Below are 27,878 nucleotides of genomic sequence, written 5' to 3'. Positions count from 1 at the left end.
GGCAGAACCACGTCTAGTCTGCAGGTCTCCTGTTTCCCTCTAAGCCGTGCTCTTTCCAGCTGCGTGGATTAGGGGAAAAGCGGAGAACACATGACCTCTCGGCCTCTCCGGGTGCCTGGGATTCAGTAACTCTCAAGCCACGTGAGGAAGGAACCTTCTCTTTTCCCTCCACCTTTCCCTTCACACGGTGGCCCCAGAGAGCCCTGGGGACCTGATAGGACGACATACCTAGGCCTGTGTTCTTTGCTGCCCCGAAGGGAGAGGAGCTGGCATGAGGACCCAGCACTGGCTTCTGCCAGCACCAGATGCTAGGCTCTGCCAGGGCTCCTGCGGCAGGGGTCTTAGCTTCTGGTTTCTTTTGGAAACACGACGAACCTCCCGTCGTGGCCATGCGAGCGTCTTCCCCGCCCCCCACGGGGTGTCCAGTCCCAGGGGACCGCCTCCCCATCAGAGCCCGAGCAGGAGAGGCAGACTCTTTGTAGCCTCAGCCTGAAGCGGCTGCTCTGAGGCAGTGGGGTGATCCCCGCTGCCGCTGCCAGTGAGGACGGCCGAGGGCTGGGGAAGTGGCGCCGTGCAGGCTGCTGGTACAGTGGTTCCAGTTGCTTGTGTTTGTCACAGAGGAACAGCCTGCAGCAAGCTCGAGGCTCTGAGCTAACGGGAAAGGCAGAGCCCAGAGAAGTGAAAGCCACAGGAAATGCAACTCCCTGCATCTCTTTCCCACCCACTACACGTACCCCCTCCCACCGGGCTGGTGCCTCCTGTGTCTGCTGCTCCCAAGCCCAGCAGAGGCCCCGCTCCCCTCCTCCCTCTGACGCCCTGCAGTGGGTGGTGGTCGAGGTTTCTGGGGCGCCCAGCCACCTGGAGGCCTGTAGGGAGCTGTGTGCCCCTCTCCCAGGGGTGACCTCACTCTCTCCTCTCCACCCTCGCAGCAGCTCTACCAGATCCAGCAAGTCACCATGCCTGCCGGCCAGGACCTCACCCAGCCCATGTTCATCCAGTCAGCCAGCCAGCCCTCCGACGGGCAGGCCCCCCAGGTGACCGGCGACTGAGGCCTGAGCTGGCGAGGCCGAGGACACCCAACACAATTTTTGCCACACAGCCCTGGGCGACGGGCCCCGCCTCCCTCCCCAGAGGACCCTGCCGACCTCTGCGCCTCCTGCAGGCTCGGGCACTGGTGCACGACGCCCCGCGCCTGGGGGCCGAGATTCTCCAGCAGAAAGATGCAATATTTTTTATTTCCTTCGTCCTCCCCCTTTTCTCCAAGGAATCAATATTTCAGTCTGTTGAGCTGTGTGTCCGATGCTATGAAATGAAAATATTAAATAACATATTTATGGCATTTTCTCAAAGATTGTGGTGGAAGAAATATTTCTTTTGTTTTTTTGGTCCTTCAGCGCCGCTTCTTTTAGGAGCACATCTCCTCAGGGTGTGTAATCTCCCGACTCTTAGGACATCGCTGCCCCGGGGGTTTGCCGCCTTGTCCTGCCCTCGGGTTAGGTTAGGCGACCGTGTGTAGCTTCTTTTTCCCGTGCCCTGCTCTTGCCCCAGAGCTCTGTGGATTTGCCTCTGGAAGCCATGGAAACATTCCTTGCGTTTAAGAGACGAACTCCTTCGCCATGGAGAGAGGATGGTTTCATTCCCAGACCCTTCGCTTCCGGGGACCCGAGGAGACTGGAACTTTGCGCACTGGCCCCTTTCCCCCATTTTTACGCTTAAATACATCAAAAATTGTGCTCGTCTCCTTTGCTGCATGGACTTCAAACTGCATGAAATGCAATAAACCTCACTTTAGATAAAGTAGAGTCCAGGTGTCTGTGTCGGGGGTACTCATGGGGCCACTTGGCTTGGGAAGGCTGCGAGAGGTCTGCTTGCCCCGGTCTTGGGTGTCTGCAGGACGGGTGCTCTGGTGAGGAGGGGGTGTCCGAAGTGGCCTGTCCGACGCAAATGGAGGGCTTCAGTGGCTTTAAAAACAAACTCCTTCGCATCCATTTGCTGCTCAGAGCTGCCTGCCTGCTCCACTTCCTGGACTGTGTGCAACACGGGGCCCGATTCAGCCTGTGTCCTTGGCTGAGGGTCAGGAGAGCATCTCTCATGGAGAAAGCGATCTCTGTCCTTCAAGGAAGGACTTGATTAAATCCCTCCACTTCTGCCCTGGCACAGGCTGGCACTGCTGCCTGCTGTGGCTGTGCCTGTGACCAAAGGTGTGGCCTCTGCCGTGGCCAGCAGCCCAAGCCCCTTGCCAGCGGGCAGGTCAGAGGTGTTCTCCAGCCAGGGCTTGCTTCCTCTTACCTGAGGGAGGGAGAAGAGGAAGAGCCTCCCACTTTTTAGGCCTCTACTGGCCATAGAGGCCAGTGGCGAGCCGTCTGATCTTCACCAGCCAAAATGAAGCCCGTCGTCACAGGAAGAGCAGAGGACTGCGGGCCGGGAGAAGTGATAATTTCTTATCTGACAGTCGTACGTCATAAAACCTTGGGCGGCTCCCTTTTCTTTGGAACTATCTTCAGAGGTGGGGACGGGGAAGGAGGCTTTCATTTTAGATGATTTCAAGTCTGATCCTGATGCCCTTGGAACTCCCTCCCCAAATAGCCGCTGTCATCAGCCACGTAAGTGCCTGGACAGCCGCGCTTCATTTTCAGTTACTCGCCCAAGTGTACCTTTCCTACGAGGAGAATCAAGGTGGCTTGCATCGAACACATGCACAGTGATAGAATAAAGCATGTCAAGTTTGGAGTTCCCGTCGTGGCACAGCGGAAGAGAATCTAAGAACCAGGAGGTTGCGGGTTCCATCCCTGGCCTCGCTCGACGGATCAAGGATCCAGCCTTGCTGTGAGCTGTGGTGTAGGTCACAGATGTGGCTCAGATCCCACGTGGCTGTGGCTCTGGCGTAGGCCGGTGGCTACAGCTGCGATTCGACCCCTAGCCTGGGAACCTCCGTGTGTATCGGGTGCGGTTCTAAAAAGCCCCCCCCCAAAAAAAGTATGATAGATTAGAATTAGGAAGAATATGGTTGAATAGGACGTCAGGATCATTGAACACAAGAGCAAACACTCTGGCCGTAAGGATCTACATAGTTCTTAAAGTTACTAGGTTTCCTGTTTGATCCTGAGCTTTCGGGCCACCAAAACAAAGATGGGACCCGTGAGATAGTGACACTATAAAAGAAAGAAAAACAGCCTTCCTTTTTTTTTTTTTTTTTTTTTTTTTTTTGCTATTTTCTTGGGCCGCTCCCGCGGCATATGGAGGTTCCCAGGCTAGAGGTTGAATCGGAGCTGCAGCCACCAGCCTACGCCAGAGCCACAGCCACGCTGGATCCGAGCCACATCTGCAACCTACACCACAGCTCACGGCAACGCCGGATCCTTAACCCACTGAGCAAAGGCAGGGACCGAACCTGCAACCTCATGGCTCCTAGTCGGATTCGTTAACCACTGCGCCACGACGGGAACTCCAAAATAGCCTTCTTTTGCAAAAGCAAAGATTTTCTTAGCTGTAGGGTTTTGGATACATGGTGTCCCTGCAGTGTCATCTGGGTGGGGGAAGCAGGTGACACTATCGCCGTGAGAAGTCAGTGGGTCTGCCCCCTTCGTTCTCGCCTGAGACTTTTCTCTGAAGGGGGTCACCTGGTTTCTCCCAGGGTCCGGTACCCAAACACGCCTTGGGGAGACCTGCAGGTAACTCGATGCCCAGCCCCACATGGAGAGGATGCAAGAGAGTGCTCCTGAGAGTGAGCACGCCCAGCACACGTACTTTCCAGGGGAGGCTGGGCTCAGAAAAGGTCCGAGCTCAGCGCTTCCCTGGCTAACCCCTCATGCTGAGGCCACTTCACTGCCCCACCTTGCTGCTCTTCCACTCCCTTCGGGAAACCCGAGCATAACTGGAATTTCAGACCAGCCAGTGGGTCCCCCTTTCCCACAGACTTCCATCCCGTTGCCTTACTGAGCACTTTCCCTTTAAATTTCCCCGCCAGCAGGGCCCCTGCGATGTAAACACACACTGTGGTGCAGCCCAAGAGAGCCCCTGTCTAATACCCAGCACGATCCCCTTACATCCGGAGCACTCTCGAGACATTTTTCCTAGCCCTCGCAGCATCGTCCTCCGGTGATCTTCACGGTGACCCTGCAGGGAGCCAGGAAGAAGTTACAGAGGAAGACAGGAGGCCCCGTGACCTGCAGGGACTTGCCCAAGGTCACTCCATGAACAGGGGCGGAGCTGAAGCCAAAGCGTTGATCTCCTGACCCCCTGTGCATACATAGTTGCTTTCTGGCCAAAGGTAGTGTGAGTGTGTGTGTGTGTGTGTGTGTGTGTGTGTGTGTGTGTGTGTGTGAGAGAGAACAAGGCTTTACCAAGAATGAATCATTTCTTTGCCTCCGGAAACAGTGAGTATACAGTATACCTGGATAAATAAAGCAGTTAGATCCTGTCTGTGGACAGCTGGTAGTTGGGAACCCTTTCCCAGAGGGTGATGCTGCAGCCTGGAAGCCCCCAGGGTTACCAACAGACCACCTGGCCGGTGTCCTTGCTGCTTAATTCTGCTGAAGCCACAAGGGGGCAGCACGTAGCACTCCCTTACCCCACAGGGAACTATGGGGGCGTGAGTCTCCTTTCTCTACCGGTCCTGGATCCTTAACCCCCGTCCTGGTAAGACCCCTAACTTTCAAAGGGAGGGAGATTCCTAGGCCAACAGTGAAGGCTGGAAACACCGTCCTCTCCAGGGTATTACATCAGGATAGAAGTTAGATTTTTTTGTAGCCGCTTCGAGGTGTTCGGAGTTCCTGGGCCATTACGCCACACCTGCGGCACCGCTGGATGCTTGAACCCGCTGTGCCAGCCAGGGATCGAACCAGTGTCCTGGCGCTGCGGAGACGTCGCTGATCCCCTTGCACCACAGTGGGAACTCGGTAGTGGTCAGTTTAACGGGGACCTTCTGGCGGCCCGGATCCGTTCAAGACCCTTCCCGTCGCCCCGGCTTGTGTGGGGCCACCTTACTTTCCCAGCACTCCAGGCGCCTGTCACACTCACGCGCCGGCCTCTGAGCGCACTTCCATCCCTGGCCCCGATGCTGGGAATGTCCTTATCCTTCCTCTTCCACGTACTGACCTCCTGTACATCCATCAAGACCCAGTTTAAATGTCCCTTGTTGAGGAGCTTCCAAGTCCCAGGGCAGAGTTAGTGATGGCCTCATGGCAACTTCTCTAGCCCTGTTATTAGCGCTCATACACACGGTGATTCAGTAAAGAGCTTTGTCATTCTCTGTTTCAGACATTGTTTTGGATGTTGTGGAGACAGCTGAAACCAAGCCAGATGAGGTTTATGCTGGGTTGGGGGCAGGGGCTGCGGTGGGAGTAGGGAGGAGAGAGAGACAACAGACGCAGGACGAGTCAGGCTCTGGACGGTCTGTCCGAACCTTCTGGTTTGGGCTGTCTTTCTCGCCAATGCTCCGCCTCCAGTTCAGGGCCGTCTCTGTGCCTCCAGAGCCCAGCTCAAGGTCTGGCACAAGAAATTCACAGGAACTGATGAGAGAGTGAATGAACACCAACCCTCCCCTGAAGACAGGGCCCCCGACAGGGCACATCTTCCCACCTCTGCTCATGGGCCCGCGCTATCACTTTTTTCTTGGGAACAATTTTCTACTTAGAGAGTTCCTGCCAGGGCACAGTGGGTTAAGAATCTGACTGCAGCAGCTCAGGTTGCTGCAGAGCTGTGGGTTCGATCCCTGGCCTGGTGCACTGGATTCAAGGATCTGGTGTTGCTGCAGCTGCGGCGTAGGTTGCAGTTGTGGCTCGGATTTGGTCCCTGGCCTGGGAACTTCCATTAGCCATGGGTACAGCCATAAACTTTTTTGTAATTCAAAAAAAATGCTCTAGGAGTTCCCATCGTGGCTCAGTGGTTAACGAACCTGACTAGGAACCATGAGGTTGTGGGTTCAAGCCCTGGCCTCGCTCAGTAGGTTAAGGATCCAGTGTTGTCACGAGCTGTGGCGTAGGTTGCAGATGTGGGTCGGATCTGGCGTTGCTGTGGCTGTGTCGTAGGCCATCAGCTGTAGCTCCCATTAGACCACTAGCCTGGGAACCTCCATATGCCACGGGTTCAACCCTTAAAAAAAAAAAAAAAAAAAGGACAAAAAAGTTAAATTACAAAAAAATGTTCTACCTAGTACTGATATAGGCTAGGCAGGAGTATCTGATGGGTATTATTCTTTTAAGAAATCTCAGTGTGTGAAAATATCTCTAAAGCTTGGTAGCTAGATGGATTATCCCATTGCATCTTCACACCCTCATTGGGTAGGTATTCTCATTAGTGAGAAACTGAGGCTCAAAGCGGTGAAGAAATTACCCAAGTGCACCAGCTGGTGCGGGAGCCGGATACGCTCAGAAGCCTCCCATCCCAGCTGGCTCAGCCCCAGTGGTCTCTTCCCCTCTGATAAGTGATTCTTTTCCAACAGAAAACTAAAGTCTTCAATCCTCCACCCCCAACGCCTGCACAGAGGCCTGGCTTTTGTCCATTGCTCCGGCCATCCGTAGGCCTCTATAAGTAGTGCTGACTTCCCCGGGCAGAGAGGACCGTAGGGTACAGAGCGTGGCCCGTGCCTGGTCACACGCGCAGCTTGCCTTGGCCTCCTCGAGGTCCTCCGAGCCAGACTGGCCGTGTTAGGCCGCAGCCTGGGCGCTGGGCTGTTACCTTGAGGAGATGAGAGGAGAGCAAGCCTGGCACTCAGGAGGGGAGAACTTGAGCTGGGCCCTGGCTGGGCCAGGCTGGACCGAGCTCCTCGGCTGGCTGGGGCTGAGGAGAGGCCCGAAACAGAGCCCAGCCTCCCTCTGCAGCCCTGAGCCGCATCACCTCCCCCTGCTGCCAAGCCCTTGTGCCCTCTCTTTCAGGGAAGGTCTGAGTAGAAGCTTTCAGAGATATCGAATGTGTCAAAATGTCTTTATTGTGTCCTTTGTTTAGATGCTAGTTTGGCACCGTGTGGCATTCTATGTTCACAATTACTGGCCCTCAGCACTCTGAAGATACGACTCCATTGTCTTGGCATCTGTTGTTGCTGATGAGATGGCTACTGTCCATTCAATGAAGGGACCTTTGTAGATAAGCTATCTTTTCTCTCCGGCGGCTTTGAGAATTTCCTCTTTATTCTCAACAGTCTACGCTTTAGCTGCAAGGTGTCTGGATGTAGTTTTGTTTTTAAAGATAGCTTACTAGGAAGTCTGTGGGTCTTTTAAATCTAGAGATTCACGACTTATTTCTGGAAACAGCTTAGTCACTCTTTCCAGCATCATCTTCTGGAAGTAATAATACCTGTGCTGGAGTTTCTCTGTCTTCTTTGTCTCTCTTCTTTCACGTGTTTAATCTATTTATTGTCCTGTGCTTCATTCTGGAGGATTTTCCTCAGTCCTAGCCTCTAACTCACTTATTCTCTCTTCAGCTGCGTTTGCTCTACTAACCCATCTATTGATTGATTTGTTTAAATGTCAGCGATGTGAATTTTCATTTCTAAAACTTCTAGATAGTGCTGTTCTATCGGCTCCATGTTTCTGTTGGGCATCCTTCTGTTCTTGTTTTATTGAGGCTGTTACTTCCTTTATCTCTTGAAGATTTTAACTACATTAAACCTCCTTTCCAATTTGCTCCATCATCTCTAGGTCCTTGAATATGAATTCTCCCAGGAGAGAGATCTCGCTTAAGATACTGTGTTTCTCGGATTTCCCCAGTGGCTCAGCAGGTTGAGGATCTGGCATTGTCACTGCTGTGGCATGGGTTCAACCCCTGGCCCAGGGAACTTCCACATGCCCTGGGTGTGGCAAAAAAAAAAGAAAAAAAGGATGTTGTATTTCTTATATGTTGGCAAGTTTTGTCCTTGAGATAATTATTTTCGGCACATTTTTCCGGCTAACTGGGATATGGAAACCACCTGAAGGGATGGTTTCTCAGCTGTATCCGCCCAGCCGGTGCAAGAGTACGAACGCCGAAGGAGCTCTCACATGTGTCTTGGCTTGAGGTTTTACATTGCTTGACCGTCAGATCCTGAGTGCATACCCCATGTGGACAGGATCGAGGTGACCTAATCACACGGGTGCTCCTTCTGCCCAGAGCCAGGACCGGTGGCCAGCAGGCAGAGACATCCGAGCCCCGTTTATGGCAGGCAGCACTTTCCCAGGCCCCGCTTTCAGCAGGGAGCCCCCCAGAGCCCCGGCCACCAGTGGGGTCTGCAAGTACACCTTCCAACCCACTGGAATGCTGAACCCCTTCTCAGAGGTACGGCTGCGCCTCTTGCTCCCCACTGGAATGCCCTCGCAGTTTGGGCCCTTAGAGATTGGTCGTTCTTGCTTTTGAACTTGGACATGTGCTTTCGTTTTGCAATTATCCAGCATCTATCTGATATATCTACTATTTTACGAAGGAGGGGCTTTAATAAAGTGTTCGATCAAGTTTGACCTGGCAGTCCTGGCGTCCTCTGGGCCTCCCCTCCCTGTCCCTAAGCCCCTAGCCTCGCTTCCGAGCCCCCGTCCTCCCCTCCGAACCAAGATTCATCCCTCTTCGGAGCCCCCTTCCCTCACGTTCCCGCTGCCGTCCTCCTCCTCCTCGCATCATCTCCCTCCCTGAATCCTCAGGCAAGTTTCCCCGACCAAGGGAGCGGAGGGAAGGGGAGGTTTTTTCCACTGCACTCTCAGCAACTCCGAAAGGCCTTTCTCCGGATTTTGCAGCGAACGTTGCTGTCCCAGCGGCTCTTGCCGAGAACGTGGAGCCTGCCCGCGGGGCTGCAACAGTGTTGTCTTCCGCATGGTCCTCCAGGAGCTGGGGTCATGAGGACTCCTGGAGGCAGAAGAGAAGCTGTTCGAGAAGACTGGCTTTGACCTTCACCTCCACCCCTCTTCTCCCTCAGTGCCTCTTCCTTGTGGGCCCCCCTCCAGCCCTGAGGATCAATGGGGGTTCACTTTCGCTGAGCTCAGCCACACTGCTCCCTCCCCAATTCCTGCGGCTCTAAGCTGACTGACCCAGAAGGCCAGCAGGGACTGGGCTGGGGACAGCTCTGTGGCACACCCAGATCTGGGGGAGCAACTCCTTGTACCCCTCCAGCACCTGTACCTGCCAGGTGGCCTCAGCCTCTCATCCTCTCTGGCCTCCCTGGGAAAAGGAAGCGGGCCCGATCTTTTTCTCATAGGTCCTCCTCCAGCTCTCAGAGGAGGCGGGTCCCCAGCGGTACATAGCGCAGTGATGCCGTCACCCTGTAAGGCCCTTCCGCTTGGATGCTCCCCGACTAGGAAGACGTCCCACAAGGAGAAGAGCTGCTTGGGTTAGGGATTCTCCTGGCATCTCCCAGTCCCATCCAAACACACGCCCGAAGAGCAGCGAGACAGAGGCTCCCGTGTGCACAGTTCCCTGCACAGGAGTGACTCTTCCATGTACAGTTGCTTTCGGCCCTCCCGATGGTCGGGGAAGCTGGGGCACAGGTGGAGCAACCCACGTCACCAGCTCATCCATGCCAGGAAGCCCAGACAGGATGTGGTGTTTGTTTGTTTGTTTCTCTTTTTTTCTTTTTTTTTGGCCGCCCCAAGGCATATGAAGTTCCTGGGCCAAGGATCAGATCTAAGCTGCAGTTGTGACCTAAGCCACAGCTGCAGCGACGCTGGCTCCTTAACCCACTGTGCAGGGTTGTGGATCGAACCTGCGTCCCAGCACTCCAAGATGCCACCGGCCCATTGTGCCACAGCAGGAACTCCAGACATGACCTGTTGATCGTGCTCTTTCTGCTCCCCCTGGGTACTGGCGCCGCTGACTGCCCTGGTCCTCAGCTCCACCTACAGAGCATGGCCGGGCTCAGCCCTGGCCAGGCTCCCTGTTTCCTATCAGGCTGAACTGGACCCTTCAGCACAGCATTCAAGATCCCCTGCGTCCTCCTTGTCAGGCTGGCTGCTCCTCTCCCGTGTTCTGTAACATCCTCCCCTCCCCACACACCTCCCCCCCCCCCGACACACACACATACACGCACTACAGCCCAGGAGGAAAGAGCTACACTAGGCATGTCCCTGCACAGAGCCTCAATTGTCTCATCTCTAAAATGGGGGGTGTGAATAGTATAAACTCAGAGGTTGCTTGGGAGGCTGAAATAGACGATTCGGGTAAGGCGTCCTGCACGAGGCTCAGCCTGGCGTCACTCACGGTAGCTGCAGACGTTACTGGTTGCTGTTCTCTGTGCCTCTCCAAGCCCTCCCCACCTGTCCCTGAGAAGCCTCTCTCTGCTTCTGCCAGTGACGTTTCCCCTCATCTGACTTCTAGCAACACTTAGCGCCGTAAAACAAACCAAAGACAAAACAAACAACAAAACCCCAAACAGTCTGTGGGGTATGGAGAGAAAAGAGGAGGGGGCCTGCTGGGTGGAGCCTTGACCCCCTCACTCCGATTCCACCAGAACAACTCTGCCTGAAGGCTCTTTTCAGGCCAGAGTGCCACCTTAAGATTCTGTCTGTAAAAAGGATTCCATTGCTAAGAAAGTCTGAAAAGCACTGACTCCAAGTCTCCTTCCCCGTCCAAGAAAGGAAGCTGCACCCTGAGTTGACCTGAAGTTCCAGGGGAAGCTGTCACGGTCAGTGGCAGGCTTGAACTGGCCCCCAGCGACTGAGGTCCCTGCCACTTCTAGACCTCAAGCCTTTTAGAGGTGAGAGTCTCCAGCCCTGGCAGGAATAAGTCCTAAAGAACAAAGATGGGGCCGTCTATGGTTCCCCTCCGCCCACAACACTGATCCCGGTACCGAGGGCACAGTGGGTAGGTGCCAGCCAAGGGAGAGGACAGGTGACAGGCCATTCTAGGTACTGGCTCTGTATCCTTAGTGAGTCTTCGGGCCTCTCTGAGCCTCAGCTTTCTCACATGTAAAGGGCTGCTCTGGGTCCCAGCAGAGGCAGGGCCTGGCACACAGTTGGTCTGCAGCAAATGGGCGGTCTCCCCCCCCTCCCCCCCGCCTTCCTCTCATCCATACTTGCTCCATTGATGGGTGAGAATGTCAGTGACGGATTCCAGGAGACCCTGGAGCCCCGCCCACTTCTTATGGACCCAAGGGGAAACTGAAGCCTGGACTGAGCCGGGAAGACTGCCCAGGTGGGACAGTGAGTGAGGCAGGCAGAGCAGGACTGCGTCTTGGCAGTGTTGGCGGGAGAGATGTGGGGGCTGGGGGGGCTGGGAAGGAAGTTGCTGGGGGGTGAAGGGAACAGGTGGGAGAGAGGGAAGGAGGAGGGTGGGCAAACCCAGCTCCCTACCCCCACCTCCAGCAGGGAGGCTGACTGAGAGAGCCTGAGACAGCTGTGTGCTCAGAAAAGTGTCTTAGTCACTAAAGGCTGCGGTGGGAAAGGCCTTCCTCCCGGCCATGGTCATGTCCTGGGAATCCGGATGGGGCAGGAAGGCCACTGGGTGACCCTCAGAGCGGCCACCTGTCCTCTCTGAACTGGACTTTCTCCTGTGCTTCCTCCACGTTCCCATACGCGCGCACGCACGCACACACACACACACACACACACACACACACACCCCAACTGAACTGCTTACATGCTGCTAGAATCATCGCCCCTGTCCCAGCGGTGGCCTGTCTCATTACGAATACACCTGTGCGAGAAAGAGCTTCTGAGCCTCAGGAACTTCCTGAGGTCTACCTTCCACCCCTCCAGCTGCAGCCACAGCCTCTCTTCCTCCCGCTGCCTTTGAGGCGGTCGTCTGAAGCTCTAGTTGGGAAAGAGGATGCCAGACCCTCTCCTGGCAGTAAGGACTCCTCACAAGGAGAGGAAGGGACTTTTGTGGTCCCCAAATGGGAAGTGGGGGCGTCCAGAGGTGATGCTGAGCTGGACTGTCTATCAGCTTTCCCAGAACAGACTCAGTTTCAGATACTACGGGTGTGGATAAACGAACCTATGTTCAAGTATCATTTCTACCACATAAGAGCCTGAAAAAAAACCCAGAAAACACCCCAGACCCCTTGCCACTGCTTTGCTTCCCACCAGGCAAGTCCCCAGACCTTAGTCCCGCCCCCCCCGCCCCCCCCCCAGGGCCCCAAATTTAGGAAGCCCAGTCCGGCTGTCCCTCGGAGCCAGAGAGCAGCGCTGCCTGTCTAGGGGGCGCCAGCTTCAGCGGGCAGGGAGAGGGGTCGACCCAGCCCAGGCTTTGCATCCGTAGCTGGGCCCTGGCGTCCAGAAACCTTCCACGGGGACACCAGGCTCGGGCCCTGGGGTGCACCCAGAGCCAGGAGCAGCCAGGGAGATGCAGGTCAGACCTCAGAGGCAGCCCCTGTGCAGAGGGAAACGCGTCACTGCTGGAGCAGGGCAAGCCGTGGCCAAGCGCCGTTTGGGGACCCCTGCCAAGTCCCGGCAGCCCCCTCCCTGCCTGCCAGGCCGCTTTGCCTCCCTCCCTCCCTCCCCCGCTGGCGCGCAGCAGATCAATGCTGCCTTTGCTGACAGCTGAGAATCGAGCTCGCCTTCCCGCCCCCCTCCATGCCCCTCCCGCTCGGGCTCCGTCCCCCGAGATCCTCCCGGAGGAACCGGGAAGAGTTCGCTGCGGAAGCGCTTCACCCTGGGGCAGGGCGTGCGGAGGCAGCGGCTGGCGAGGCCGAAGCTCCCCTTAGGACGAGAGGGAAGGAGGCTCGGGAAACCCAAAAGACCTCTCTGAGCTGAGCCAAGAGGGCTAGAAGGAACGAAAGGGCCTCCCCCAAAGCTAGAGGGAGCGGGTCAGGCACCGAGACCTTCCCAGCCGGAGAGGGGACTGCAGGGGGGCACGTCTCCCCGCTTTGTATGGGCTTCTTTGGGGGGGAGGCTGTGCACCCTCCGCGCCGGTTCAGAGCTCAGCTCCCAACACGCGTGTGCCCTGCGCCTGGAAGCGCGGCAAGGGAGCGCGAGCGCCTGGGTTGGCGTGGAGCAGCCCCCCCACCGCCCCCGGATCAGAACAGGCTCTTCCTGGGGGCGGTGGTGCCTAAGCGGGATCCCCCCCCCCCGCCGCCGCCGCCCCGACCCCAACCCCGCGGAGAAGGGAAGCTCGGAGGCAGGGGGGAGTGGGAGGAGAGGCCGACACACCTGAGACCCGCTGTGCCACACACACAGGTCTTTCAGGCGCGAGCGCACCGGGCCACACGCGGCACGGGCACACTCACACGCCCCGCAGCGCGCCCCGCGGCCCGGCCCCCCTGCCTCCGATGCCCGCAGTTCGCCGAGCCGCGCGCACTGCCTGCGCTCACGCCCCAACTCCACGGGACGCGCGCCCCGTCCTCGACGGCGGCCGCGCCTCCACGCCCCCCTCGCCTCCACGCACGCGAGGCGGCCCGCCCCCGGCCCGGCCCGGCCCCGGGGACCGCGCAGCCCGGCGCAGGCCGCCTCGCCGCGGGCCCCGGCCGGCTCCGGCCCCGGCGCTGGCCCCCGGGCCGCCGCCGCCGCCGCCGCCGCCGAGCGGTCGGGTCCCCGCCCCGGCTGGCCCGGCCGCCGCCTCGCTGCCCGTCCCCGCCCTCCGCCCGGCCGCGCCGCTCGCTCGCTCCCTCCCGATTTGGGAAGGCGGCCGCGGGGCGGGCGGGGGCGGCGGGGCGGCGGGGGAGGGGCGGCCCGAGGCTGACATGTGAGCGGCGCGCCGGCGGCAGGTGGAAAGGCGAGCGGCATGGAGCGCGTAATAAGAGAGTTGGAGTCGGAAAGAGCCGCCCCAGTCGCCGGGGAAGCGGGCGGCCAGCGCGGGCTCCGGCGGCCCCCCGGCTCCGAGCGCCCGCCCTCGGCCCCGGCGCGGCCCCGGCCCGGCCCCTAGCCCCCCGCCGCCGCCCGCGCCCGCCCCGGGACGCCCAGCCGGTCCCGGGTCCGAGCCATGCGCCGCTGAGCGCCCAGAGCGCGCCCCCGCCCCGCCCCGGACCGGACCGGACCCGGGCCCCAGGCACCCCCCACCCCGCCCGCCCGGCGCCGCCCATGGCCGAGGCCCCCGCCCGCCGCCTCGGCCGGGCCCCCCCGACCGGGGACGCCCCCCGCGCCGAGCTGGTGGCGCTCACGGCCGTGCGGAGCGAGCGCGGCGAGGCGGGCGGGGGCGGCTCCCCGCGCCGCCTGGGCCTCCTGGGCAGCCCCCTGCCGCCGGGCGCACCCCTCCCGGGGCCGGGGCCGGGCCCGGGCTCCGCCTGCGGCCAGCGCTCCTCGGCCGCGCACAAGCGCTACCGCCGCCTGCAGAACTGGGTCTACAACGTGCTGGAGCGACCCCGCGGCTGGGCCTTCGTCTACCACGTCTTCATGTGAGTTCGCGCCCCCGCGTCCCCGGCCGCGCCCGCGCTCTGCCTCCGCACCCCCAGGCTCCGGGGTCCGCAGACCCCCGTCCCTCTGCTCCCGCCGCAGCCCGACCCTCGGCCCCACGCCCCAAGTCCCAGCCGCGGCCCGACCTCGCTTCTGACCCCCCCCCCCCACCTCCTCCTAACTTCCATCCGGAGCTCCAGCCCCTGCTCCTCTGTCCCAGGTGCTCCCCACATCTGGCTTCTTGCTCCCCATCTCTCTGCAGTCTGGGGCCAGTAAAGTGCAGCTCCCCTTCCCTCTTCCTCACTTCTGTCTTCCTGTGTCCCGCCGCAAAGAGGACCCTTTGTCTCCCCCCGCCAACACACACACTTTCTGTCGCCCTCTCCCCAGCTCTGTAGCTGCCGTGGGCTCCCATAGGAGCTGCCCTCAGAGAGGGCCCTCTCCAGGGACGACCTCCACCCCAGCCCAGGGCTGGCCCCCAACTGTAGGTGTTCGGGGGTCCCCTTGAGCCACCAGACTTCTGCCCCTGGCGTGAGTGGGCTGTCTTCACTCAGCCTTCCCCTCCACCCTCAACTTCCCAGCGGCAGCAGCCAGCAGCGGGCCGTGCCGCCTGCCCTGCAGGCTCTGCCAGCTAGCCTGCCCAGCTCGCGGGCTGCTGCACCAGGCCTGGCTCTGGGCACCCCCTGGGGAAAGGAAGGGGAGAGAGCTAGGTTTGGAAACACCCATGCTGCCGGCCCCCTCCCCCGCCTCCCCAGGCTCCTACAACTTTCAAAAACACTGGCCCTTCTTGGATGTAGAGAGTGAATTTTGGCAGCTCAGAGCCGAGTCTTGGGGGACGGCCTGGCCCAGCTGGGAACATGAGAGGCCCCGCGGATATCAGTTGAAGGGCTGGGCCTGGCGCTCAGACACTCGCAGGTGCCCGAGAGAGACCTCCTGTCCTTGGAAAATGTGCCGAAATCCATCCCTTATTGCTGCCCCCAGAGAGGGCCCTCGGGTCCTGGGGTCTCCTGGGTGGTCCCGGGTGGGAGCTGTCCTGTCTCCTTGTCTCTCTCCCTAACAGTCCTTCTGCTTGTCTGCTTCCATCCCTCGCTGGCCTGTCCGGTTGCCTGGGTGCCTGTCCATCCGTCTAGCCCGCCCGGCCGCTTGACTCTCACTCTTCTACTTGTCTGTTTCCGCTTGTCTTTGGGTCTTGGTTCCCGCCTGACCCTCTGCTGCGTGCTTGCCTGTCTCTGCCCTGTAGAGTCAGAGAGGAGGGGGGATGTGGAGCCCCCTGAGCACAGGGAGGCTGGAGGAAGGGAGCTCTTCCAGCCTCTATGCCCCCCGGGGGTGGCAGCTGCGACTTTGGGCAGAGACCTCAGGTGGGCTAGATGGGGGCGGGGGCAGCTGAGATTGCTCGGGGTGTGAGGTTAGGCCTTAGGGTCAGGGTCAATGGTTGGGAGTAGCCCAACCCCCAGTGCCCCCGGGAGGGCGCGGATGAATATTTTTCGGGCAGAGAGGCCTGCTGGAGTGCCCTGCGCTGGGCAGGGGAGCAGGGGCGGTGGAGTTGGGCCTGAGGGGCAGGGACTGCTAGTTCAGAGCAGCTGTGCTATGGCACCCTTGCCCATTCTGCGGCCTGGTGCCCAGGGAGGGTGAGACACTCTGCAGGGAGCAGCTGCGTCCTCCACAGGCCCCTCTTGGGAGGGGACTTTTCCAAGGCAGGGCTGGGCCTGGGGAAGCAAGAGGCATCTGAGGTGGGGTCCGCGGTGCCCAGGCCTGGCCTCACGGCCCCTACGAGGGTCACTGGAGGTGAAGGACTCGCCTCGCGTCCCCTGGCCAGCTCTGTCTTCACCTCCTCTGAAGGGGCCTCTCCTTCCTCTCCAGGAGCTAAATCCGCTAATACCTTTGCCCCACATCCTGCCCTTTCTAGATGCCAGGAATGCCCTGGCCAGGGACATGCTTGTTCTGACCACTTGTCCCCAGGAGCCCAGGGACGAGGCATCTCTCGGGAGTTCTGGGAGAGGAAACGTGGCGTGAAAACAACCAGACATTTGAGGATCTCAGAGCTCAGAAGGGGTGGAGGGGTCAGGAACGCCAGCTCTTGTGTGCTGTGTGATCTTGGGTTGATCACTGTGCCTCTCTAAGCTTTAGATCTCCTGGGCCGTCAAAGTGGGTAGAAAACCCCAGCCTTTCGGGCCACCCTCTTGGATGAAGCAAGGGGCGGGCAAGAGCTTGGTGAGCCGCAAGGGCCTGTGGGAGCTTAAGGGATGGTTATTACTGGTCTCGGGGGAGCGGGCCACGCAAGAGGCCTCTCCTGTGCTCGAGGAGCTCCCGACTCGGGGCTTCGCCGTCACTCGCTTAGGGTCTTGGGTGAGCTGGCTGCGGTTGGACTTCAAGCCCGATTTTTGCCCTTTGGGTCACCCCCAATGCCCCTCATAGGCAGCCCAAGCGAGGGGGGTCCGGTGTGCACAGGAAGCTCAGACCCCCTTCCCAGAGACTCAGGCCTGGTGGGAGGGCGCCCCGCAGAAAAGCCTGCCCGAGAAGGGCTCAGGAAGAAGGGAACAGAGGCGAGCCGGGGCCGTCACCTCTGGGGACACCTCCCTCACACCTTCCAGCCAGGCCCCCCAGGCTCCATCCAAACCCGCAGCTTTTCCGGCTCAGAGGCCAGGCCCCAGTTCGGCCTCTCCCACCAGCAGCTTCAGCCTCTGAGAGGAGGGAACCGCCGACTCCTGTCGCCTGCTTGAGGGACTGGGGGCCCCTGTCCGAGCTCTCCCTCCTCTCTTGAGGCCCTTGGAGCTGTCACCAAGCCCCGGCCCCATGCCTGCGCCCCCGTCCCTGGTTTCAGGCCTCGCTCTCTCTGCACTGGGGGCACCACCGCGCCACTCATGTGGCTGCCCATCGTGCCTGGGGAGCCCTGGGGAGGAATGTTGGCCTCCTGGCTGCACCCTGTCAAAGGCCAGCCCGCCTCCCTCCCATTTGTAGTCCCAGGGCTGGAAGGGGCTGGTACAGAGCGAAGCCCCGTCTCCCCTCGTCTTGGCCCTGGGACGCCTTGGCCCTGGGACTCTGGCAGTTCCCCGCCCCCGCTGCCCCGGGAACTCGCTCTCTGTGAAGGTTTAGGCGCTGTAAACATCCTCCGTCGGCCTTGTCCCTGGGGTCAGAAGCTGTGGGAATGGGGAGGGAGGAGGTCGCGGCAGCTCCCGCGGCCCCCCCGCTCCCAGCCGCGCGGCGCCCCCCGCCCCCCGGAGACCCCGCATCCCTGCGGGGCGGGTCCCCGCACGTTCACAGCCCCATTTGGTTCTTGAGCAGATGGAGTCTCTGGAGACTCGCATCACACACAGTGGTCAGTGGCAGATGCAGGACCAGACCTGACGCGCCTGACTCCCACCGCGTCTGGGGCCTCCCGGCTGCTCCCTCAGGCCGCCTGCCTGGGCTCTTGGAGGCGGAACTGAAATCTCTCATCGGGCGCCCTGCTCAGCGCTCTGTCTAAGCCCCGCTCACAGCTCACAGGGCCCTTCGCCAGCCGGGTGAGGCAGCCGCTGCGATCCTCCTCAGGTGCAGGCTCAGGAGGGTTCCCTGGGTCAGCGGGAGCTCAGCCCAGAGCCGAGGCTGACAGCGCTATCTCCTCCTGCACCCCCACCCCAGGCATCTCCTCGGGAGCAGCTCTCCTGCATCCTTGTTCCTCTGTCCCCAGCACATAGGCAGCAGTGATGGGGGCGGGGGGAGGAATCAGTGGCAGGATTTTGCGGAATTGGTGGAAACGCCTCACCCTCACCCAGTGCAGTCACACTTCTGTTGTGCACGGCTTTGCACACGCATATCCCCACTCCATCCCGTGGGTCGGTCTCACGCACATACTCCAGCACTTTGGGCACACCTCTCTGTGGGTGTCACAAGAGCACACCCAGTGTACAACCCATGCAAAGCAATCTAACGCACAGCTGCTCCCACCTTATCTCTGCCTTCGCAGCTGCACACCTGGGCCTGCGCCCCTGCCTGGACCTCGGGGGACAGAGTCGGCCCCATCTCTTGAGCTTTTGCCTCCGCCTGTCCGCAGCCGCAGGTGTGGGTCTGTGTGTGTTGGTGCACCTGCCCTGGAGGGCGGCGCCAGGCCCACGTGGGAGTCGGGGGAGCTGGCTTCCGAGGACTTGGCTGGCCTTTGCTTCTCCCCTTCGAAGGGCCCTCTGAGTTCCTCTGTTCAGGCCTGTGGTTTGCAGCTGGGTTCACTAAGGCACAGAAGGGGTCAGATACTGTCCGGGCTGCACCTGATGAGGCAGTGGTAGGACTGTGCCGAGAAGCCTGGCCTTCTGCCTCCCAGACTGGGACTCGAGATACTCTTCTCCTTGCCCAGCCAAGAGGGAAGACGGATGCTCCAGGCACTTGGCCTTGCAATGGAGAGAGTCTTGGAGTGTGACCCACATTTTTTGTGCTGCTGTTTTTCAGTCCCGGTCCCTTTATTTGGTCTTTGTAAGAAGTGGGGAGTGGAGAGAGACCGTCCCGCCAGCCTCTGGCTTTTCTTCCAGCCCCCCGCCCCCTTTCTGCTCTGGGGTCACCGAGAGGGTTAGCTCTCTCCCTGTCTGCCACCCGCCTCGGCTCCATGGTGTGTGCCTTCCTTCCGTTGAGGAAGCCCTCCCGGCTGTCTCACTCCAATCCCTGTTGCTGCAGAAGCCTCTGTTCTCAGAATGTTGGAGCCAGGAGAGTTTCAAGAGGTGATTATTCTTGGGCTGATGGCAGCACTTTGAGTGGGTGATTAATTTAAGGTTCTCTGAGCCAGTCAAGGGAGCTGAAATTGCCTGGGGAGCAGGGAGAGCCGATGGCTCTGCAGACCCGGCCAAGGCCCTGCCTCCAGAAGAGGCTGCGTGGGGAGCGTCCCCAGGCCCCGGGGGAGCCCGCTGGAGGTGCACTCCCTCCTCCCCAACCCCAACCCCGGCACCCATGTGGGTCTTTGGCCAGGGCCGACCCTCTTGTGGCCTAGCGGGGCCGGTAGGAAATTCCGAGTTCTCATCTGGGGGTGGCCCCCTTGTTCACACGCCCGTCGTGTGAGAGGTGCAGGGCTGGGGGGGCAGAAGAGGGGGTGCTTCTCATTTCTCCAAAGGCCGTCCCACAGGCCGTGAAGAGCATGGGATCTGAGTCCGAAAGATTGGGGGTCATTTCTGGTTCTACCTTTAGCCGTCGTGTGTCCTTGGGCAAGTTACTTAACCTCTCTGAGCTTCCATTTTCTCATCTGAGAAATAGGCCTAGTAATACCTGCCCCTAGGGTCGTCCCGGTCAGGTGAGGTAAAGCACCTGACACCGCGCTGGGCACAAACGGTCGCCATCGTCGCATCGCCTTATCATTATATTGTTATGGTCGTCGTTCTCCTTGGGGAGAGGCTCGACTCCTGTCAGCACGGTGGGTGTGTCTGGGTGTGTCTGGGTGTGTCTGGGAGAGAGCAGGGGCTGCATTTGCGGGTGTCTTGGGGTGAGCGGCTCTGCTCCGGGAGCCTGAGGACGCAGCTCTGCAGACAGGCCAGGCGCCGCCTCTTCTCTGCGCCCTGTTAACCCTCCCGGCCCTGTCATCGGGGCCGCTCTGTCACCCTCACTTCACACTTGCCCCAGCGCGTGTGGCCGGAGAGATGGTGGCACCAGGACGCCAACCTGGGTGCCTAGGACCTCCTTGATTGTCCCTTCCTTCAGCTGCTGCATGGAGCTACGGAGTGGCAACTCTGTGCCAGGTCTGGGGGGCAGAGGGAACTAGGGGGCGCGCATTGCCCAGGGAGGAGGCTCCAGAGCCTGCCTGGCCCCACTGGGCTCTCCTGCCTCCTCTCACAGGGATGGACAGAGAGGGCGAGCGTGTCCGTGTGTACACGCGGAGGAGCGTGGACAGGCAGGTGGAAGGGGAGCCGGGGGGTCCAGGGGGCAGAGCCAGGGACCCCTGGGAGGGGAGGGCGATCCCCCACACTCTCCTGAGCGTGTCATACTGGGGAACGGGACAGGGAATCCCAGAGGTGATGTGACGGTCTCCGTGCCAACATATCATCTGCCCTGCCCTCGTCCTCGTGCCTCACGAGCCTCTTCTGTAAAATGGGCCGTAGAGGCAGGTGGATCCCGAAGGGCCGCCTGGCACAGAGGATTCTGGGTGAGAGGGGGGAGCTGCTGTCTCAGACCTTGAGTCTCGTAGGGTGGGGGTGGCGTGCAGGGTGATGGGAGTTTCTCTTCCAGCACCTTCCCGCGGAGCCCCTCCGAGGACCGGGCAGCACTTAGAAGGGCGCCAAAGGCTGCCTGCCCCCAGCTGGGACTCTGAGGGGCTGCGGAGAGGGTGCTGGTCACACCTCCGGGGCCTCCAGGGAAGCAGCCCCCGCAGGACTCCAGGCGTTCTGGGCAGCTTGTCCCTGGGGCAGGATCCGCGTGCCCTGGGGGTTGGCACCTGGGGGGCGGGGGCGGTGAGAACGGGAGGGGCAGCCCCAGGCAGCAGACTAATTGGGCTGGGAATCCGTGGGCAGCGCCTGAGGGAGGGAGCCAAGCGAGCAGGCAACAGAGTGATTCCGAACAGTGGGTGGAGTGGGTCTCGGGCCCAGGGGCCCTCTGCAGTCCCTGCAGGGAAATCTGGGGAACACGTTCTCCCGAGGCTCCTTAGACATCCAGGCCAGGCAGGTGAGGCAGCGGGGAGACAGCTTGCTAGAGATCAGTGGATCCGCAGAAGCAGAAGAGACGGAGGTCAGACAGCAAGAAGGACTGACGGTCCCAAGCTAGGAGGTAGAGTGAGAGTCCCTGGGATACTTGGGAAGCCTTGTCGGCTGGACTGGACAAAATCTCCCCTGCTCGTTGTCCCTACCGAGCAAGGGGCACCCGTCCTTCACGGCGTGACGGATGGAGCGTGGCTGGAGCCGCCCCCTCGGAGCCCCTCTGTGTCGGGCACCCTTTGATTTGGTGGAGTGGAGGCTCCCAGGCTGCCTCTGCTCCTTCCTTCCTTTCCTGCCGCGCCTCCCTGGGAGCCTCAGGCTCGTCCAGGTCACTGTCTTTGGGTTTGTTTTTTGCTGGGCTCGGCTGTCCCCCGGGAGGGCGGGGGTAGGAAGAGAAGGAGCGGAGACGGAACGGCTCGGTCAGCGCAACCCCGGCGCCTCTGCTCCTGCCTCCTTGGCCCGGGTGCCACCCTCTTCCGGGTGGGCCAGTCCCGGGGGACAGTGGGGACCCAGGGGCCTGTGAGGCCTCCTCCCCTGGGGCGGGAGCAGCGGCCGGGAACAGGCCTTCCTCCCTCATCCTTCCTGCAGTCACCCTGCCTCAGGGCATCCGAGGCAGACGGGGTTCGCGCTCAAGCAGATCCAGGGCGTCATTTCGCAGATAGGGAGACTGAGGCCAGGAGGCGGGAAGGGTACGGGGCTTTCTCCACCTCCTCTCCGCGGTGGGTGGGAGTCGTGCTGGAGTCACCGGGAACAGAGGAAAACTGCTTCCCGTTCCAGCCTGTGCTGGGGGGGGGGTGGGGGGGGCAGCCCCTGATTTCATTCACGAAGCCAATCTTCTGGCCTCTGGGGACTGGTGGCAGTCTGATGGGAGAGACACAGGATTGAGGGGGGCACGTGTGGCCGATGCCTCTTCCCCATGCCCTTAATCTTCCTTTTTGTTGAAAAATAAATTAGCTCCATCTTACAGATAGGGAACTCAAGGCCCGAGGTCCACATAGCTAATGAGTGGTAGGGGCAGGACATGCGTCCCAAATGCGGCCCCTGGGTGCAGCCATGCTGCCTTGTGAGGGGCCCTCCCTGCTCGAACATTCCCTGCCCTTGACCGTCCTCAGCCCGCCTCGGGCTCTTCCCTGGGTTCTGTCAGGAGCTCTGCTTCCTCCTTCTGCCCCTTCAATGCTGGGGCTCCGGGGGGCTCTGTTGGGTCCTCCTCTCCAAGCACCGTTTCCGTGTGTGTGTGTGTGTGTGTGTGTGTGTGTGTGTGTGTGTGTGTGTTTGGAGGGTTGGGCATCTCACATACTCCTGTGACTTTGGGGACTGTCACCTCTGTGATGACACATCCCTCATGACACTTCCCGTGGACACATCACCTCCTCATCTCCCAGGCACCTCAAACTCCACATCTATCTCCAAACCTAACCCCATCCCTCAACAGTGACTCCTCCAGCCCCAGCGCCAAGTCAGAACCCCCCTGCAACCCCGCTCTCAAGCATCCTTTGCTCCTCATCTAAGAAACAATTTATAGGCGTTCCCGTTGCGGCTCAGTGTGTTATGAACCCAACTAGTATCCTTGAGGATGTGGGTTCAATCCCTGGCCCCACTCAGCAGGTTAAGGATCTGGCGTTGCCATGAGCTGTGGTTCACTTGGATCCCACGTTGCTGTGGCTTTGGCATAGTCTGGCAGGTGCAGCTCCAATTCAACCCCTAGCCTGGGAATTCTCATATGCTGCAGGTGCGGCCCTACGAAGACAAAAAGACAAAAAGACAAAAAAAAAAAAAAAAAAAAAGAGAGAGAGAGAGAGAGAAAGAAAAAGAAACAACCCATAGTGTCCAGAAGTGTGCCATTTAATATTCGCTTTTCTTTTTTGGTTTTTAGGGCTGCACCCGTGGCATATGGAGGTTCCCAGGCTAAGGGTCGAATCGGAGCCATAGCCCCTGGCCTACACCACAGCCACAGCAATGCCAGATCCAAGTCATGTCTGCGACCTACGCCACAGCTCACGGCAATGCCGGATCCTTAACCCACTGAGCGAGGCCAGGGATCAAACCCGCAACCTCATGGTTCCTAGTCAGATTCATTAACCCCTGAGCCACGACGGGAGCTCCCACTTAATATTCTTTTTTTTTTTTTGTCTTTTGTCTTTTTGTCTTTTGTTGTTGTTGTTGTTGTTGTTGCTATTTCTTGGGCCGCTCCCGCGGCATATGGAGGGTCCCAGGCTAGGGGTTGAATCAGAGCTGTAGCCACCGGCCTACGCCAGAGGCACAGCAACGCAGGATCCGAGCCGCGTCTGCAACCTACACCACAGCTCACGGCAACGCTGGATCGTTAACCCACTGAGCAAGGGCAGGGACCGAACCTGCAACCTCATGGTTCCTAGTCGGATTCGTTAACCACTGCGCCACGACAGGAACTCCATTTAATATTCTTGATGCTTTTCCTTCTGCCTCAGTCTCGTTCTGTTCTCCTGCGCACCCATCATCTGGTGAATTCCTGTTCATCCTTCAAATCCGTTTGAGCATCACATCTTTTTGGACTCACCCCCTGTCCACCCCATCCCAGGCTTAATTGGCGGCCCTTCGGACCCCCCCACCCCAAGTTCTATTCACTCATCTCCGTGTGTCTGAGCTCTTCTGGGGGGTGGGGTTTGCACAGCGCCTGGTTGCTTGGTGATTAGTACCTGTGTGCTCAGCCAGGGAGTGAAGGTGGCCTTGAGGTCGGTCGTAAGGATGAGGAGGGTTTTGCTGACTGGAGAGAAGTGGAGAGAGGATGCTTAGGTTTTCTGTGTGCCGGCACTGAGCTGGGGAAGCGCCTAGGGTGTTTGCCCTGAGCGCTCCAGGCGGAGGTGACAGCTAGAGCAAAGGCTTTGAGGTGGCACTGTGCTCCTTCAGCCTCTTGGTCCCAGGATCTGCAGAGTCTGGTGGGTCCAGGGCCCCGAGGACTGGGAGGCTGTGGAGGTGGGCTTGACCTTCGGGGCAGCGGGAAGCCGTAGGCAGTGGCAGGACAGGGAGGCGCCGCTGGCCGGGAGCCTGGGCTGGCGTGGTCTCTTGTCAGAGCCGTGCTCTGCACACACCAGACCATGTAGCGCTCCAGGGACCACGGTGTGACAGCACCACTGCTGTTCCCATTTCCCAGACGGGAAACCGAGGCCGAGAAAGGGGAACTGCCGTGCACCAAAGGACACATCTTGTCCACGGTGGAGCCAGGATTCGAACCCCTGTCTGCGAGACGCCTAAGCCCGGGGCTCCAAGTGATTCTCACGCGCCAGCAGACCCAGCCTTTGCTCAGTGGCCTAAGGCAAACCGAGAAAAATAAGGACAACGTGGTGGCTTTCTCAGAGCTAAATTTATTCCATTTAAAGGACTGTCTTTTAGTGTGAGATTATGTCCTTTCTTTTATGAAATGATGGGGCTGGGAATTTTTAAAAAATGTCCTTACTTGGCGAAATCAAAAGTTGACAACCCTATGTGGTCCCTAAATTATTTTTGAAAATTTTACCCGTGCGTGAAATCTCTGCGTCCGGGCGTCATCCTGCCTCCTCCCTCCTGAGCTCCGGGCCAGAAGTAGGAGGAGTTTGGGTGGGGATGGAAGGATTAGAGGGTGGGGAGCCCTCCGTCTCCTGGGGGGCTCTGTGACGACCTTACGGAGGGGCCAGGCTCAGAGTTACGACAGTTTTCAGATCACAATGCGTTGCCTTGTCTGGCCCAGAAAGGATGTGGCACCAGATGTGTTCCACGCACCGTTTCCTTTAATCCTTCTGAGAGGAGCTCCCTGGCCGACTAGCAGTTGAGGATGCAGCTTTGTCACTGCTGTGGCACCGGTTCCATCTGTGGCCCGGGAAATTCAACGTGTCACAGATGTGGCCAAAAAAGAGTCCTTCTGGAGTTCCCTTCGTGGCTCAGCGGTTAACAAACCTGACTAGGATCCATGAGAATGCGGGTTCGATCCCTGGCCTCCGTCAGCGGGCGTTGCTGTGAGCTGTGGTGTAGGTTGCAGACGTGGCTCAGATCCCGCGTTGCTGTGGCTCTGGTGTCGGCTGGTAGCTGTGGCTCCGATTAGACCCCTAGCCTGGGAACCTCCACATGCCACGGGTGCAGCCCTAAAAAAAAAAGTCCTTCTAAGAGCCCTCGGAAGTAGGCACTGCTGTTACCCGATGGTTTTAGACGAGGACGCTGAAGCGTAAATGGTTAGCATGTGCCTTGTCACACAGCCGCTAAACTGCAGGTGTCTGGGAGGACGGCACCGAGGGCTGAGTGTGCAGGGACTCTGCGCCGGGAGATGGTGGGAGCAGGTTTGCTGGGCCGCGTGGACAGGCTGCGGTGGGGGGGGGGGGGGGCACTTATAGTGTATGGGGGGGTTGCGTGGCAGGGGGAAGCTAGAGACACCTGCCTGGAGCTCCTTGGTGGCTCGGGAGGTTAAGGATTCAGCATCGTCACTGCTGTGGCTTAAGTTGCTGCTGTGGAACAGGTTCGATCCCTGGTCTGGAACTTCCGCGTGCTGAGGGCGCAGCCAAAAAAAAGAAAAAGAAAAAAAGAGAGAGAGAGACATCTTCCTGCTGGGTTGCTTCAGGCAGCACCCCCCTTCTCTGAGTCTCAGGGTCCCCCGCTGCTGCTCTCAAAAATAATAAAGATAATAACAGCTGATGGGCCAGATGCTCTCTGTGTAGACCTGCCATTTCTGGGCTCATTTTTTCTCTCATCGACTGGAGGTGTGGGTACCACTGTTATGCCCATTTTTCTGATGAGGAGGCTGAGGCACAGGGAGGTTGAGTACCTTGCCTGGGTGTAGGTGGTGGGGCTGGGATTCGAACCCCAGAAGTCCAGCTCCAGAGGCTTCTCCTCATTGCCGCCCCATTATGCCCAGCTGGGGCCGTGGGCCTGCCTGCGAGGGAGGCCGATGAGAGGACCAGTTGGGCCTTAAAGCTCAGGTCCTGCCGCCGCCCCCCCCCCGTTCTCCCCTGGGGTCTCATGCCACCCTCTTGCTCTCTCATTTGGGGGGGGTCCTGACTGGCAGGCCCTCGCAGCCAGGCCGCGTCCCAGGGGCTGGGGGAAGAGCCGTGAATCATACCCTTTCCCCTCCCCGGGGAGATGCCCCCAGAGACTGGCAGTGGTTGGCATCTTGGAGTCCTGTGGGGGCCCCACACAGAGCCCAGCTCCAAACTGGCCGTGGGCGGATGGGAGGGCTTCCTGGAGGAAGAGGTTTCAGTCGAGACCAGAGGTGTGCGTGGGGGTAGAAGTCAACTAGGCGAAGAGGAGGAGGAGGAGGGAACAGCATTCCAGGCAGAGGGACCAGCATGCGCCACGCCCAGAGGGGGGGCTGAACGTGACATTGGCAAAGAACCGAGAGAGGGCAGGAGAGTGGGAGCCTAGAGGTGGCAGGAGGTGTGCAGAGAAGAGGCTGGGGCGTGAGCAAGGCCGGGCTGAGAACCCCGGGCTGAGGAGCAGTGACTTCCCTGAGGAGGCGAGTTATGGAGGGAGCTCGTGCCAGCCTGGCAGACTGTGTTAGAAACCCTCTCCGGGGCCTCCCTTCGTGGTTCAGCGGTTAACGAAGCCGACTGGGATCCACGAGGATGGGGGTTCGCTCCCCGGCCTCACTCAGTGGGTTAAGGATCTGGCGTGGCCGTGAGCTGTGGTGTAGTTTGCAGATACAGCTCGGATCCCCAGTTGCTGTAGCTGGGGTGTGAGCCCGGCACTTGCATATGCTGTGGGTGTGGCCCTAAAAAGCAAAAGAAAAGCAAAGCAAAGCAAAAAGAAACACCTCCCTGGGCCTGGCAAGGAGACTGGGGGGGCGTCTCCAGCAGCGAGCCCTGGGGGTGCCTTCTGCTTGGCCTCTCCTGCCCTCTGCCTTCCCCTCACGACCCAGCCCCCTGGGAGGCTCCTCTGGAGCTGCCCACTGTCCCTGCCAGGGTCTGGCCAGACCTGGGCCGGAGCCCTAGGATTTTTGCCTGTATGGAAAGTTGAGCTGCTTATGCAAAGCCTGGCCAGGGGACGGTGTGTGTGGCTGAAGTGAGGAGGCCTTGGGAGCAGAGCAGGTGGGTGCAGGCTCCGAGGCTACCTGCAAAGGGGGTCTGGGGCCTCGGGGGGGTCCCCAGAACAGTGACCTTAGGCAAGCCGCACGAGAGCACCCTGGCTGATGGTGGGGTGCCCTGGAGAAAGGGGCAGAGCCAGAAGGCCCAGCCTGCCAAGCTTCTTCCCTCCCTTTCTGCCAACTCAGTAGGGTGTGGAAATCACCCATCCCGCCCCGCCCCCAGCTGCCGCCCCCGGCCCCTCACTCTACTGAGGGGGAAACTGAGGCCCAGAACAGAGCGTGGATTAAACTTAGGTTGGGGGTGGAGCCCAGGCTCAACCCGAGAGTGTCAGGTGTCCCCAGCAGCAATGATGTACAGGGGAGGCCTCTTTGCAGGGCTGGCCCGGCGCGGGTCCCCTCTGTGTGGTCTTGGGCAGGTCTCTTCACATCCCTGAGCCTCAGCCTCTAGGTTCAAACACTTCCTCCCACTGGGAAGAACACTGCCTCTCCCACCTGATGCTCCAAAAAGCACTCGGAGGCATATTCCTGGCCACTGTGGGGCTTAACGAATGTTTATTCAGTGGATCCCAGAGCATTCTCCTGACTCCGCGGGAGGAAGACATTTATTACACTATTTTACACTGAGGCTTAGAAAGGAGAAATGACTTACCCAAGAGCATTCAACTGAGAAGTGGCTGACATGGGGCTGGAGCCCAGGTGTCTGGGCACCTGTCAAGGTCCCCTGATGGGCACAGCTCCTATTTTGAGCCTCTGCTCTCAGTGAAAAGCAGCTGGTGGCCCAAGCCAGACCCATCAGTCGGTTGGGCAGAGAGAGAGAGAGAGAGAGTGTGTGTGTGTGTGTGTGTGTGCGTGTTGCGTGGGTCGTGGCAGGGGCGGCGGGGAGTAGGCTGGCTTGGCCTGCAGGCTGGAACTCAGCTCACACCAACCCTGTGCTTCCGTGCTTGGGCCAGGCTGCAGCTGCTGCCCGAGGGGGAAGGGGACCTTGCCTCTTGGCTTCCTGCG

At 59.7% G+C, this 27,878-nt stretch overlaps 2 protein-coding genes across 56 annotated transcripts in view; both read left to right on the top strand.

Moving 5' to 3' along the window:
* NFYC (nuclear transcription factor Y subunit gamma) overlaps positions 1-1,797 on the top strand; it is a 72,176-nt gene extending 70,379 nt beyond the window's left edge. For 47 of the 50 annotated variants that reach the window (XR_014808591.1, XR_014808592.1, XM_021096977.2 and 44 more), the window contains one exon: positions 930-1,797. Coding sequence is in view for 48 of the 50 variants with exons in the window: in XM_021096977.2 (XP_020952636.1) it covers positions 930-1,049 (120 nt within the window). In the remaining 2 variants the exon portion in view is untranslated. The remainder of the gene's footprint in view (positions 1-929) is intronic. The other 3 variants (XM_084965615.1, XM_084965614.1, XM_084965613.1) reach the window with 1 other exon arrangement.
* Positions 1,798-13,552: 11,755 nt separating this feature from the next.
* Positions 13,553-27,878, top strand: part of KCNQ4 (potassium voltage-gated channel subfamily Q member 4) — a 55,792-nt gene continuing 41,466 nt past the window's right edge. For 3 of the 6 annotated variants that reach the window (XM_021096972.2, XM_021096971.2, XM_003128110.7), the window contains exon 1: positions 13,785-14,224. In XM_021096972.2, coding sequence (XP_020952631.1) covers positions 13,911-14,224 — 314 coding nt within the window. In that variant the 5' untranslated portion in view covers positions 13,785-13,910. Of the gene's footprint in view, positions 14,225-17,501; positions 17,748-18,715; positions 18,902-27,878 lie in introns of those variants that run through there. The other 3 variants (XM_084965556.1, XM_021096970.2, XM_084965552.1) reach the window with 3 other exon arrangements.

This window comes from Sus scrofa, chromosome 6 (genome assembly GCF_054392235.1).
Source record: "Sus scrofa isolate SSC_HxYL_T2T_F1_AM1 chromosome 6, Sscrofa_HxYL_maternal_Yorkshire_Landrace_v2.0, whole genome shotgun sequence".
Lineage (NCBI taxonomy): Eukaryota > Metazoa > Chordata > Mammalia > Artiodactyla > Suidae > Sus > Sus scrofa.
The sequence above is the reverse complement of the archived record's forward strand: the minus strand, read 5'-3'. Positions and strand labels throughout refer to the sequence as shown.